This window comes from Hemicordylus capensis, chromosome 2 (genome assembly GCF_027244095.1).
Source record: "Hemicordylus capensis ecotype Gifberg chromosome 2, rHemCap1.1.pri, whole genome shotgun sequence".
Taxonomy (NCBI): Eukaryota; Metazoa; Chordata; class Lepidosauria; order Squamata; family Cordylidae; genus Hemicordylus; species Hemicordylus capensis.
This window is the reverse complement of record NC_069658.1, coordinates 159,424,256-159,438,432: the sequence shown is the minus strand read 5'-3', so window position 1 is coordinate 159,438,432 and position 14,177 is coordinate 159,424,256. Positions and strand designations below refer to the sequence as shown.

Here is a 14,177-nt window from a genome sequence, read left to right as displayed (position 1 = left end):
TGCGACGATATCTATAACAACAGCAACAATATTGACAATAAAATTCAGGCATCCCAGGTCCTTGGGAAGGACTCGATGTCTGGATAAAACAAACCAGTCAATAACACCTGTCTGACTGTGTAAACAAGAAGTAATAATAAATAATATATGGCAACCTGTCCCATTTTCTACCAGCTGAGGTTTCAAACAGTCTTGAAGGGGATACACATATAAAACAAATTAGAACTGTCAGTTGTCACTTGGTGGATGATGGTTGCCAGTTCTTGTCCCAGGCAGCAAGTGCCAAATAAAATGCAATTAATAGATTATAGTCCTGGCCACACCGGAATGACCATGGTGGAATTAAAAGAAGCTGTACGAGATAGGATGGCATGGAGTGCATTGATCCACAGAGTGACTGAGAGTCAGACATGACTGAACAGATAAGAAGAAGAAGTCCTGACCACTGTCTCCACAAGCTCCAGGAGTAATGCTAGGTCTAGGAACCATAAAGGATGAGCTAACTCTTGGCCACTAGGTTCTCCCATCATCAGCATCATCTCCTCTTTGTCTGGATTCAGCTTCAGGTTGTTTCTTCTCATCCAGTCAGCAATCCTATCTTGTATCAGTTAAGAAGCAAAACCTATATTCTCTTGCATTTGGAGGAAAAAATAAGGCTAGTGGGATATCATCAGCATTCTACGTCGCCTCTCCCTAATCTTACTGGTGGTGACAGTAAGGCTTAAATTCTACCTTGCTAGTCTGGGATTTTATTTTCCCCTCCATGACTAGCAAGGTAGAATTTAAACCTTACTGCCATCCTTTGCCAATAACAGACTTTTCAATCAATTTAAAAGGTCCTGATTAAACAGTAATTCAAAATTTTAGCTGACATCTTGACTAAATTGCCTCATTCTGCAGAGAGAACACTCAGAAGTAAGTCCCACTAGGTTCAATAGGGATACTTCTCAGGTAAGAGAACATTCAATCACAGCCTAAAATAGTTTGTTCTCAAAACGTGAGCAAAAGCCAAGCTAAGAAAAGATCAAGAATATTGTTATTATTCAGGTATGCCTGGAGTTGCTAAGCAACTATATGCTCAGTTACGTTGCTTAGAAACAAAATCAGATACTGGACCATGATTTACTAGGGTCATCAACACTCACAGATCCCCTTGGGCAATAGATGAATAATAGCCTCCTTAAGAGGTGTAGGTATCTTCCCTATCATCACAGATCATCTAAATTATACACAATGATGATTGAAAATGGTGCTACACCTGGAAAGCAGCCTCTCCCTACAAGTTATTAGCCAGGCAAGGCAAGAATCTAATGAGCATGTGGCTGAAACCATTCCCCCAGGCTCCCTGTCAAGATCTAAGGGAGAATCAATGTGAAAGCATCCCAAGACAATGTGGCAAGATGACACAATTAATGCCTCCAACTCAGACACTAATACAGCCATGGCACCCATGTCAAGAGTATATTAAAGCAATTTTATCTGAGCATCTCCTGACCCATTGCACATGGTGATCTCTACACAAATAACAGTCTCCCAGAACTATAAGTGTGAGAGACTTTGGCACCAGGTCCAAAATCACCTCTATCAGCTCAGACAGTGGCTCACATTCTGCACGGTGTTAATAGGGAGGCAGAGGGCCGTGTGGCTGCAAAAGCACTTTCTGAAAGCTCTGCCCAGAGCATTGCCGGGTAGGCAAATGTGCAGAGGGAGACAGGGAAATTATTGTTGCTGCTCTCCACCCTCCAAAAGGACTTTTTGGCTTCAGAAACATGTCCCTGAGGATTACACAATCCTCAGGGATATATTTCTAAAGTCAAAAGGTCCTTTTGGAGGGTGGAGAGAGCAACAAAAATCATTTCCCCCTCTCCTTCTGCTCATTTGCCTCTCAGCAATTCTCTGGGCTTAGCTTTGAGACATTGGTTTTGCAGCCACACGGCTCTGGCAAAGAGCAGTGTGGGGTGGCAAACCCTACTAATACTGTATAGAATGTGAGCCAGTGATTTCACAAGACAGAGAGATTACCTGTTGAACCTATTCTGCCCTGCCATCTGTCTTTAGTGCTTTCCACCAAGTACACATTTCAGAACTGGTAGTGTAAGATGAAATATTTCCAGAGAATATGACTCTACCTCCCCAACTGCTGGTTGATGCAACCCAGTTCCACTTTCACCAAAACCTCACCCTCAAAGCACGGCAGTGTTCCCACCCAAGATTTGATATGCAGACAGAACTTGCACTGTTTGGATGGAAAAGGTACCAGTTGGTGTCAGGTGAATTGACCATTTGAAAAGGAAAACATCTGTTCCATGGCAGACGCTACTGTCAAACTTGGCCAGGCCCTTACCCACCCCTGCTCAAGGCCCATTCTTCAAAGCAATTATATTACTATTAAATCCTAGAAGATTCACAGAGAGGACTTGATTTGTAGCTTTAATCCCATTGACACATTATTTCCTCTAATAATCTATATACTTATTTCTCTTAGACATGCCTTTCCATCAGAAATCACATGCATGGCGGAACTCTCGTGAGAGTTCGCGAGCAGGACAAAATAGCAATGGTGGCCAGTGGAGCCGCGCTGGCGGGAGGAGGGGGCAGGCAGAGCCACATTGGCGAGCAGAGGTGGCTGGCCGGCGGGAGGAGGAGGCCCGCCAACAGATCTGGCCGGTGGGAGGAGGCAGAGCCGCGCTGGCTGACTGGAGGAGGAAGTGGGAGAAAACGGGCCGGCAGGAGGAGGCGGCGGAGCAGTGGAGTCGAGCCGGTGGGAGGAGGTGGCCAGCCGGTGGAGCCACGCCGGCCAACTGGAGGAGGAGCCGGCCAGCCGGCCAGGGGTTCTGACACGTGGGCGAGCAGGAGAAAATGGCTGGGCCAAACTAGGGGTGCAGATGCTCTGTGCCACGGGCCAGCTAGTAATAATGATAACATATTCTCATGTGCAGCCTAGCCCAAGCTAGGCTGCTCATGTGGAGCGCCGGGATCCATGTGGATCCTGGCACTCTTGTCCAGCCTGACGCAGCTTTTCACCCCAGCTTTTTGCCATGGTAAAGGGTGTGCATGCACCCTTAACCCCGGTGCCGGGGTCACGTGTGTGCTTCGGCCGCTTCCCGGAATCATCATTCCGGCCTCCAGGGATCTGCACTGCATGCGGTCCGCACTCCCGGCATCTTTACCTGGATCTTCTGGGGGCTAGGTAAGTTATGCACAGCCTTTGCCCCGCCCGCCCACCCACCCTCTTTGCCTCTTGGTCGTGAGGACAGCCTCATTATCTCCAGTTGAGTTTCTCCTGTTCAGTGTCAAGATTTTGATTCTGTTTCAGGAACCTCAACTCTGGCATCAAGCCTGGGGAGCCGCCTAGCATGTGACAAAATGTAAGACATGGACAAATACTTTAATTAGTATTCAATATGGTTGGATAAATGTTGTAAATACTGCCTTGATGCATTAAAAGAATGTATAATTGCAAAGTAAATCATGAAAAGAACGTTGTTATAATCACCACCTTCTGGTAAGGCAGCTTTACAATTAGGAAGCAAAAGACCTTTTAGGAACAATTATTGCAATTGTAGTGACAAGAGGCCCTGTTTTAATGGTAGTTTATCAGTGATACTGGCCAGAAGGAGCAGAGCCCCTTACAGGAAACTGAGACCGCAAGCCAGCCTGGAATCAGGTCCTTCCATCAACTCTGTAGGACAACTGATTAGGCAACTTCCCACCTCCACCCCATTACATCCATATTAAGAGCCTTGGCCATAAGTATAGTGCCCTCCCATCTTGTCCCTGGAATGAAATAATGTTGTGATGCTGGATATTTTACATTTTCAAATGCTCTTTTGTGTATAAAGTAATGAAGGCATTGAATTTAAAAAATGCTTTGAATAATATACCTTCTATACTGTCATCATACATCTTGATATCTTATATCTTAACAAGTCTATGTAGTGTATGTACATACAATTTCATCAACAAGCATAGCTTCCAATTACTCTATAGTGAAATAAGTAGTAACTAGCATATCCCGCTCAGAGCATCTGCGCGCTACTCTCCAAACTCCCCCATTCGATCTCTCTCCTGCTTCCTTGTTATTTTCTGCACTGCTGCTGCCCTCCCTCCCTTCCAGCCACTCACCCCTGCTGCCCCAAGGGGCCCCAGCCCTTTACCTACCCAGAGCCGGGCTGGCCATGGCCACAGCTGGCTTGCCTGCAGGGATGGAAGGAGCTGCCACTTTGCCTTGAACCTGGAGAAGGGAGAGGTGGTGGGAGGAGGAGGCACCTCCCTTTGCTTATGGGGGGAACCCCATACCTCACCCCAGGACCCCTCAGCTACCCCTCCGCATGCACTCCCAATTTTACTTCTCCACCCCCAAAGTATGAACCCCCCTAATACTTCCCTCCCCTCCATAAGCAAAGGGAGGTGCCTCCTCCTGCTGCCATCCCCTCTCCCTTCTCCAGTTCCAAGACCAGCTCACTCTTAGCCACCCCTTTATTCACTCACTCACTCACCCACTCTCAGCTACCCTCCATTTCCAGGACCTGCCCCCAGCCCACCTCTGCTGGTTTCCACGGGCGGATTATTTGCTTGTGAGCCGGGAGACTCTCCACCCACAGCAATTTGCCTCTCTCTCTTTTCCAGTTGCTGGCCAACGTCACACCACTGAGTCTCCTCGCGAGGAGGTTGGTTGCGCTGGGGTGTCCCATCTAGCCAGCACGGATGACATTCAGTGTGTTCTCCCTCACCGGCATGGCCATCCTCCTCATGAGGAGACTCGGCAGGGCGATGGAGGCCGGCAGTTGGAGCCGACCTAGGTTGCCGCTGCTGCGATGCCATCGCTCAGTGTCTCTGTTCCCTCTGCCGCTGCCCTCCTGCTCCTCCTTGGCAGCAGCTGCCCCTCTGCCTCCCACTCGTCCATGCCTTCTCTCTCTCTCGCTCTCTCATCAGAGCTCTAGTGAGATGTGCCACATATCGCGCGATGTGTCCCACATGCCCTTAGCATGTGATTAGATTGCGTTAGTTATAAATCAGTATAACATTATTTGTTGAGTTATGTTCCTTCTTCAAATGCTTCTGTTTGAAGTCATTGTTGATAGGTAAACTTACTAGTGTTTCACACCAATAAATTACACATAATGACTTCACTTGCTGGCCTGAATATCTCATAGCAATCTGAAACATTTTAGCCATGTCTCCTCTTCAAAGAAACAATGGCTGACATACCGTGCAAAGCTATGTCAGTCTAGTTAATGCTGTGCAAATTGTGCTAACACAAATTCTACACACACACACACACACAAATTGCAGAAATGATTTTACCATTATTTCCAATGGATTGTAGTGTCATTCGCCCAATCTTTGTATGTGTGCAATTTTCATACACATATTACTGGGCTGACATACCCTTGTGCAGTCAATCAATCAATCTTTATTACGGTCATAGACCAGCATAAAATTACAAGCTAAAAGAAAGTGATACTAAGAGGGCTAATAAAAGGTACAAATTTATAAGTTACATGTTAAAAATAAAGGTGATTGTAAGTACAATTCAAAATAACATGCACAGGCTGACATTAAACATAATTGCAATTTAAGAGAGACAAGCTAGAATAGATAAAAATTAAAACAGATAAAAAATAAAACCTGCTAAAAATAAAAGAATACTATATCTATTATAGAAAGTACACAGAGAATATAAAATGGTAAAATCCAGTTTAAAAATTAAAAATCCATTTTAAAAAAATCCTCTCTAATAAAATGCTTGGTGTCCATCCGTGGACGGACACCAAGCGTGCGTTCGTGTCACGGCTGTTCTGGGCATGCGCAGAGCGCATGCCCAGAACAGAGCCAGGGAGGCACAAACACCAGGACCCGCCGACCATCTTGGGCGGCCAGAAACGGCCGCCCTGAAGAAGCCGGGACTGCGGAGGAGGGGGAAACTGACCGAGGCGGCGGCAGAGCCGCCGCCTCAGCCAAAAAAGACAGAGGCCGGGGGCGGAACGGAGGCCATGTAACTTTAAAAAAAAATTGCTCCCACGTCCGACGCCGCCGACCCTCCCTCCCAGCTGCCGAGTCCCCCTTACCCTGGCCGACTGCTGACGGCCGAAGGAAGTCCTTAATTTAAGAGGCAGAGAGGAGCTCGCAAGCAGAGCTCCTCTCTGTGCAAAGCCTCTTGCGCCCAAAGCGGCAGTTCGGCAAGAGGCTTTGCACAGAGAGGAGCTCTGCTTGCGAGCTCCTCTCTGCCTCTTAAATTAAGGACTTCCTTCGGCCATCAGCAGTCGGCCAGGGTAAGGGGGACTCGGCAGCTGGGAGGGAGGGTCGGCGGCGTCGGCCGCGGAAGCAATTTTTTAAAAAGTTACATGGCCTCTGCTCCGCCCCCGGTCCCGGCCTCCGTCTCCCCGGCCTGGCGGGGGCAAGTCCCTGGGCCGATTTGGCCCTTAAAGGTGGGGGGGGACACAAAGGAGCTGGGAGGGCGGCCGGACGGCGGAGGGAGGGGGAATGGCGGCGGGGGGCCAGGAGTGCCGTTACTAGCGCCCGTTATTCAACAGGCCAAAATTCACTTGTAAAAGCAATAAAAACAGTAAGAGAGGAGGTGTGGGCAGGCCAACATCATCAGGAGTCGGATGAAGGCTAAAAGGGCTCACAGCCTATCATCCTCCAACGAATGCCGATCACAGCCACACAGTATCTGGCAATGCGATATATGATGGAAGGCTTTGTGTCAGAGAGTAGCCAGAAGCTGTAGAATTGAGTCTTACGTCCCAGGAACTTGTTTAACAATGGGAGAATGAGAGAAGCATGAATGTCTCTATAAAATGAGCAGTATAGGAGGACATGCTCTGTAGTTTCAATTTGTCCTGAGCCACAGGGGCATAGTCGCTCAGCAAATGGGATCCTTCTGTATCGGCCCTCTAGCACTGCAGAAGGGAGGCCGTGGCAGTGAGCCAAGGTGAATGTCCTTCTGTGATTTAAGATCTCCAATTGGGTAAGATATGCTACAGGAGAGGCAGTATATCTAAGTCCCTCACTGATGTAGAATATTGGGACACTACTGAGATCAGTTTGGCGCTCAATGTCCATCATGCGCTGCTTGATGGTTGCTTTTGCCTGATCATAGCCCATATTGCCCAGGGCCGCTAATTTTGCCTCGATTGACCGAGCCCAACTAGATTGGTAGTCATCGTGAAGGGTTAGCGGGGCAAGACCAATTGGGCAAAAGCAAAGTCTGAGCCAGTAGCAAAGAGTGGCCATCCACACCCTAGCCTCTATCCCTTGTGCAGTCTACCCTTGTGTAGTATGTCAGCCAGTATACTGCAGACCTCTTGTTCCATACTGCTTCTCATTTTGTTTTCATATTTTCCATTTTGATGGGGGAGAGGAGGAAAAGGCAGTTAACTGAACAAAATGTTTCCAGAGTGTTGAATGCTTTCCACAAACTTTTTATCCTCTCAGATTTCCATGGTACAATACTATCAATCATTTCATGCTGGAATTCTGTGCTGAGTCCTGATTACAGTCAGGCAGGAGAATGCTTCCTATTTACATTTAAATATGGATTGGATGGACATTCAAATGTGCATCCAATCTACATTCACATATAGATGGGTGTTTCACATTGATAGGTTCATCCAAATGCACATCTTATTGAAAGTAATAGAAGATATCTACAGCTAATTTATGTTTGTGGTTCCTGATAGATATATATCAGGACCTGAGTTTAAAATACTTGAGGAGACGTTTGAGTGCTCAATCTTTGAAAAACCCAGTTTAGCAATTTAGCTCCTTCTTTCTTGCCAGCCCTTTCCCCCAGGACTTGATGGGACTTGCCCTTTTCCCCAGGACTTGATGTGCCTGACTTGATGGGGGCAGCTCAGTTCAAGCAGGGGCATTTGTGTTGTTTAACTCTCCCTTTTAAATACCTGCCCCCTTCCAAGATGCATGTTCTTCAAGGTCACATTTCACTCTCCTTATGAGGGCAGGATGAAGAGGTGAGTCCCTTTCTTTGCTGAGTGAATGTTTTTTTCCAGAGAACCTGCAGGTGAAAGGACCAGGTCAGCTAACTTGGTTCTGAATGAACTTGTTCTCTGAGGGCCAGAAATTCATGGCATCAAGCACACACCCACAGCCTCCTAGTAAGTAGTTGTACATGCAGCACTCTGTGCAATACACAGGGTAGCACCCCTTCCTCTCTGGCTTTCTACCTTCATAACTAGTCTGTTTTGGTTGATTAGGGTATATAGAGCTTGTTTACTTGGAAATTTCATAGGTCCTACCTGAAGTTGTCAGGTATAGTAGTAGCTCAGAAAATTAGCTCAAAAACTGATTAGACAGGACTTCATGTGGCCAAAAAAATCTTTATTCAATCAGTCTTGGAGGGTACCCCAACCCACACATTTTTCCCACCTCAAGTCTCTTTCTGAAAATAAGTACTGTCTGTATCTGCTTGACACTGTGGAGGGAACTGTAAGTCCAGAACACATTATCACGTTGTTTTACTAAAATGTTGATAGTTGCTTCTGTTTTCAGCTCTAACTTTTTGCCTGCTTCTCATAAGTGGGCAAAAACTAAGAGTTGCTAGATTCCTTAAAGTTCAGCAACATGTAATCCATTTGTTACAAAATTTTAAAATGTGTGAAAGTAAATTCTTTTAGTAAATCTGAAATTATTATCTGAATAAACCATACTTCTAAATTTAATACACCAATCGTGATCATTTTATAAGCAAACCAAGTATACATATACTAAATTTTATGTCCCTAAAATGGTGACATTTTTTGTATTGCTTATTTCAAATAAGGAGTGCATATTTCAATTTTTCTCCAAATTTCCATTTTTCAAAAAGAAAGAAAACCAGCCCCTCCCCCATGGCATCACAATTTCCAGAAATTATACATCTCTAATCCCTCCATTTCCCCCATTCTTCTTTGTTTCCTGTTAACCCCCGCCCCTTCTCAGGACTTTTTCCTTCATGGCATTCCCTTTGGCTGTTGACAGTTTGGGGTCTTATGTGACATGTATTGCTTTTTCTTTGTGGGCACCTATAGTTTTAACTAGTTGTCTTAGATGGCCAGCAGATGTCACTGATTGCCATGAGCAACGTGAGGTGGGGGAAAATAGTTTTCTAATCCTTGAATGGGCTTGTAAAATAATTGGATCTTTCCCCTTCCTGAGTATAGGAGATATAGAATCATTGGAGATGTGGTGAGAATAGAATTGCTTTCAGACAGATTTCTAGTTCTGTGTTTCACAGGACACATTTCTGTATTCTTGAAATGTGCTCCCACATTTTAGCTCAACACTACTGGCAATTTCATTTAGCTAACTAGTAACGCTCAGCAATGTTTACACTACTTTTGATATTGTATTTTTAAATCTTTTGTTGTACAGCATCTTTTTGAATAGTAATGACAGCCTATACATTTTAATGTATAGGCCTAGACATTTTTGTAAATCACCTAAAGCCACGTTGAGTGGGCAATTTTAAAATGTAATGAATAATGTAAAAAAAAAATTAAAAACAATACATCTGGTTTGTTCATAAATTCATTGGGAATTGCCGACATCACTAGATTTGGACATTCACTATGACACTTAAACATCCAAGTCTCAAATGCAGAACATCTTTCTGCTCAGATTCTTATACAGTTGCTTGGTGAAGCCATGGGCACAATGCAGCACTTAAATGTTGCAGGACAGGTAAGGAAACACAACTGCACATCAGCTGCACATCAGTCCCAGCCCATGGGAGGAAGAGAGAAATCCAATGCTGGTGGAAGTATTAAATCCATTACAACAATCTCCATACCTTCTACCAGGGGCTGACAGGGAGCTAAAAGGGACTGCATAGACCAGGGATTCTCAACGTTGGGTCCCCAGATGTTATTGGACTTCAACTCCCATAATCCCCAAGTAAAGGCCACTAGGGCTGGGGATTATGGGAGTTGAAGTCCAATAACAGCTGAAGACCCAACGTTGAGAATCTCTGGCGTAGACCACTATGTGATGCCCACTATGGATCTAATAACCAGTATACAGTTTCAGTATGGAAATTCACCTGGCTTCTCACATCTTCCTCTTAGCCTCCAGTATGAGGCCTGGTGCGTCACTGATCTGCCATTATTTATTTATTGTTATTTATTTACTGTATATGACTGTCCAAGGTGTTCATTGTGGTTTACAGTTTAATAATACTAAAGCAACCAAGTTACAAGAAGACCAAGAGAATGGTCTCAGGCCACTGGTCATCCCTTCAGGGACCGATGCTAGGAGCTCCCTGTGTTGGGCTCTTCTTCTCCCTTGAATCGGATTGCTAACACTAGTCCTGGCCCAAGCTACTTGATGTACTCCCATTGTCTCATCAAAGCCAGCTCAAATTTTAGCCATACATGGTTGTGATATGGTGGTGAGAGTATCTCCTGCGGCCTGTATTCATGTTATAGGGGCATTTCACCCACATGGAGCATTTTGCATACGTAAAGACCTCCATGTGTTGAGCTGATCACCTTCCTTGTGGCTCACATGGTGTGCAGCATTACATCTCTGTAACATACTGTTCTTTTCCTCGAGATTCTCGGACTCCTCTTATAGCTCCTTTACTAAGAAATGTTCCAGGCCTTTCAGATGATTTTTTGTTTTTACTTTCTTCTTGCTGACCATGATCCTGATGCTACATATAATGTAGCCAAATTTTGTGTGGTGGCTAATAGAATCAGACAGACTATAATACTTAATCCAGTGGTTATTCTTTAGGATAAAATGTTATTTATGTTTAAAGGTTTTTATCTGTCTACTTTGTATTGCTGGTCAGAGACCGAAATAAAACTGAACTGAACTACATTTTTGTAACACTCCACCCCCCACCCCTCCGGGCTGCTGTGGACTCCTAAAGAGCCTTGGCACTTCACCAAATGAACAGTTGCACAAGCAGTACTACTGGATATTACCTCATTGCATCTAATAGGGAAAACTGTGGTAGTGTTGCCTGTGTGACCATTCTATTAGAATAGCATCATCGGTTCTGCTAACGAGTCTGCAGCAGCCCCGGGGTGGAGCATTATATGGACCTAATGCTGTGCATAATCCAAGTCCAAATATATCAAGAGTTCTGAAATATCTGCTTAATCATTGTTAAGGAGTAATTTCAAGGAAAGGTGCAGAAAAACATTTTATTAACCACTAAATCAAATGAAAGATTTGTTTAAAAGAGTTTTAACTGGAAATTCTTTCTCTGATACATATGTATGTGTGTGTACACACACATATATATATAGGCAAACTGCAACTAACAACTACTACTGCTTTTTAAAGTCTATAACTGCTCTTCAGTAATACTGAAAAGCTGCTGCTGCTGAGCCTGGTGTACTTTTTTTTTATAAGATGTAAGAGATGAGCTTTTATTTATGTATTTTTGTATACATTTTTCCTTGTCACTAACTTTTTTTATTCTATATTTATAAACTGCCATCTGTGTGGATTCAGCTTCAGAAACGAGAACATTATTGCAGAGCCTATGTCCAGGTATTTCCACTTGCTTTTTCTATGTGTATAAATTATTTGCTTGTCTGGTGGTGGTGGTGGTGGTGGTGGTGACTCTTCATCATCAGTGAATATGACCTCTTGACATGATGACTCTTCATACATCAGTGTATATGACCTCTTACAGAATTTTAAGCAAAAATAGACAGTAGATCTCTAATCCCAAGCAGCATGGAATTTAAGTAGTAACAGATCAACATGTGGGAAATATAGGTACGCGTTCTTAAAGTATGTGCGGCAGATTAAAGCCTTTGTCTTGGAGCAGCTCACGTGAGGGGGGGGAATGCTGAATCATCCCTGGTGAGCTGCCTGGCTGGGCTTAAAACTAATCTATTAAATTAAATTAAATTAAATTAAATTAAATTAAATTAAAATGCTGCCGCCGCCACCTCTCTCATTGACAAAGCTTGAACCTCCATAAGCTTGGGATAGAATCCCAGGGAAAACTCTTAATTTTGCTATTGGATAAATACAAAAACCTTCCATGTGTAGACAAGATGAGAAACCTGATAACTGCTGAGCGCTTGAGGATGCTTTTGCACCATAGAAATCCCCTTTCTGCCCTCCCTTTTTCTTGAGTTAAAAACCAACTCTGAGATGCTTGTAAAAAGGAAAAAAAAACAACAGTTGAATTCCATTACTACAAACTGCTTCCGCCTGAGGCTTTTAGGTTTTAAATGCACTCAAAAATACTTAGTAGGTTACAAAAATAGGTTGTCTTAGGCTTCAGTTTCAGGTTGTACTTAGGCACACTTAAAAGTTTACAGAGTCTTTTGCAGTGCCCTAGGAGGGTTGAGTGTAGGCTAGTGTATCCTATTTTAATTATATTGCAGGTAAACAATAATATAACAGTATCAGGAATATGCAAAGCACACACACAAATATAAGTTTCTAACGGAAAATCTGACTCAAAAACTGCTCCCTCTGCTGAATCCCCCTTTCCTTGGAAACTCACCCAACACCTGATGAGAATAAAGCTTCCTGCAATCCTGTCTTTCAAGGATCTGCAGTTATTCCATGTGAGAAACCTCCATACTGGCTTTGACCATGACAGAGCAAAAACTCCATGCCCCTCACTAAGCTTTTCCACATGTACTTCTCCAGCACAGACCGCTCTTTTTGTTCCCAGAATTCCCAGCAGCCACTCTCTAGGTCTTAAGCACCTGGTGTACTGATTGGCTGCCCTGGAGTTCACCAGCCTGTCAGTCAAGACAAGTTCACTCTCTGTTAACTCTTTAGAGGGAGGGGAGGCTGATCACTACAGTATGGTTATAATGGGAATGACTACAGGTGAAACTCGGAAAATTAGAATATCATGCAAAAGTCCATTAATTTCAGTAATGCAAATTAAAAGGTGAAACTGATATATGAGACAGACGCATTACATGCAAAGCGAGATAAATCAAGTCTTAATTTGTTATAATTGTGATGATCATGGCGTACAGCTCATGAAAACCCCAAATCCACAATCTCAGAAAATTAGAATATTACATGGAACCAATAAGACAAGGATTGAAGAATAGAACAATATCGGACCTCTGAAAAGTATACAGTGCACTGTGCTTGATTGGCCAGCAAACTCGCCTGACCTGACCCCATAGAGAATCTATGGGGCATTGCCAAGAGAAGGATGAGAGACATGAGACCAAACAATGCAGAATTGCTGAAGGCCGCTAATGAAGCATCCTGGTCTTCCATAATACCTCATCAGTGCCACAGGCTGATAGCATCCATGCCACGCCGTATTGAGGCAGTAATTGCTGCAAAAGGGGCCCAAACCAAGTACTGAATATATATGCATGCTTATACTTTATACTTTATACACGATATTCTTATTTTCCGAGTTTCACCTGTATTAAGGGATTAAGCCAAAGGCTGTGTTTAAGTGAGTTTGGGGGAGAGATCTGAAGGCTTTGAAGGGAAGGGCCTGTTCACACAAAAGACCTATTTACAGAATGCAGTATTATTTCAGTAATAATATGGGATATATTCAGGATATATGGAAACAGATCATTTGAGTAAAGTTTATAGAGCAGATTGTTGAGATACTTTTTTTTTTTTTTAGTAAATTCTGATCATTGACATCTTCACAGCTTTCAGAAAGGACGAGATTTTAAATGTTGAGGTGTGGTTTTTTTTAATGAGAAAGAGCTTGAAGTGCATCTTCTTGGTACCACGATGGCAGAATATAATTGTAGTCAAACTTTTATTTGCCACATATGTTGTAGTAACATAGCTGGAGATTCTACCTCCAATTCTAACACTCTGATGTTGGCGCAAAATCCCAGTGAAACACAGGCAGGCATCCCCCCATTCTCTGCACAGAAGGTTGCACATGTGGATCTGTGTTCAACATTACTGTTGCTGGAAAAATTATTTTCTGCTTCACAACACTCCCACATGCAGAAAGAAGCCCCAGGCTCAAGGCACCAGGTCACAGTGCAAACAGTGGCCAACATCCTAATGCTGCATGGATGCAGCCAAAGGATACACGTCTAAGAGTGATAGAGTCCCCGCATCTGAAGTACGGGTGCTTGCACATGGGAAGGGGCACAATTTTTGCCTATTTTCCCTTTCCCTGGAAGCGCTCTGAGCAACATACAGTGGGCTGCACGAACCTGAGGGATATAATTGCACATTGCTCTGAGTTCTTC

The 14,177-nt window shown here is 44.0% G+C and overlaps 1 protein-coding gene across 6 annotated transcripts in view; it reads left to right on the top strand.

Annotated features, from left to right (window-relative positions):
* ADGRL3 (adhesion G protein-coupled receptor L3) overlaps positions 1-14,177 on the top strand; it is a 753,570-nt gene that overhangs the window by 567,848 nt on the left and 171,545 nt on the right. For all 6 annotated transcript variants that reach the window (XM_053298072.1, XM_053298069.1, XM_053298068.1 and 3 more), the window contains one exon: positions 11,467-11,505. In XM_053298072.1, coding sequence (XP_053154047.1) covers positions 11,467-11,505 — 39 coding nt within the window. The remainder of the gene's footprint in view (positions 1-11,466; positions 11,506-14,177) is intronic.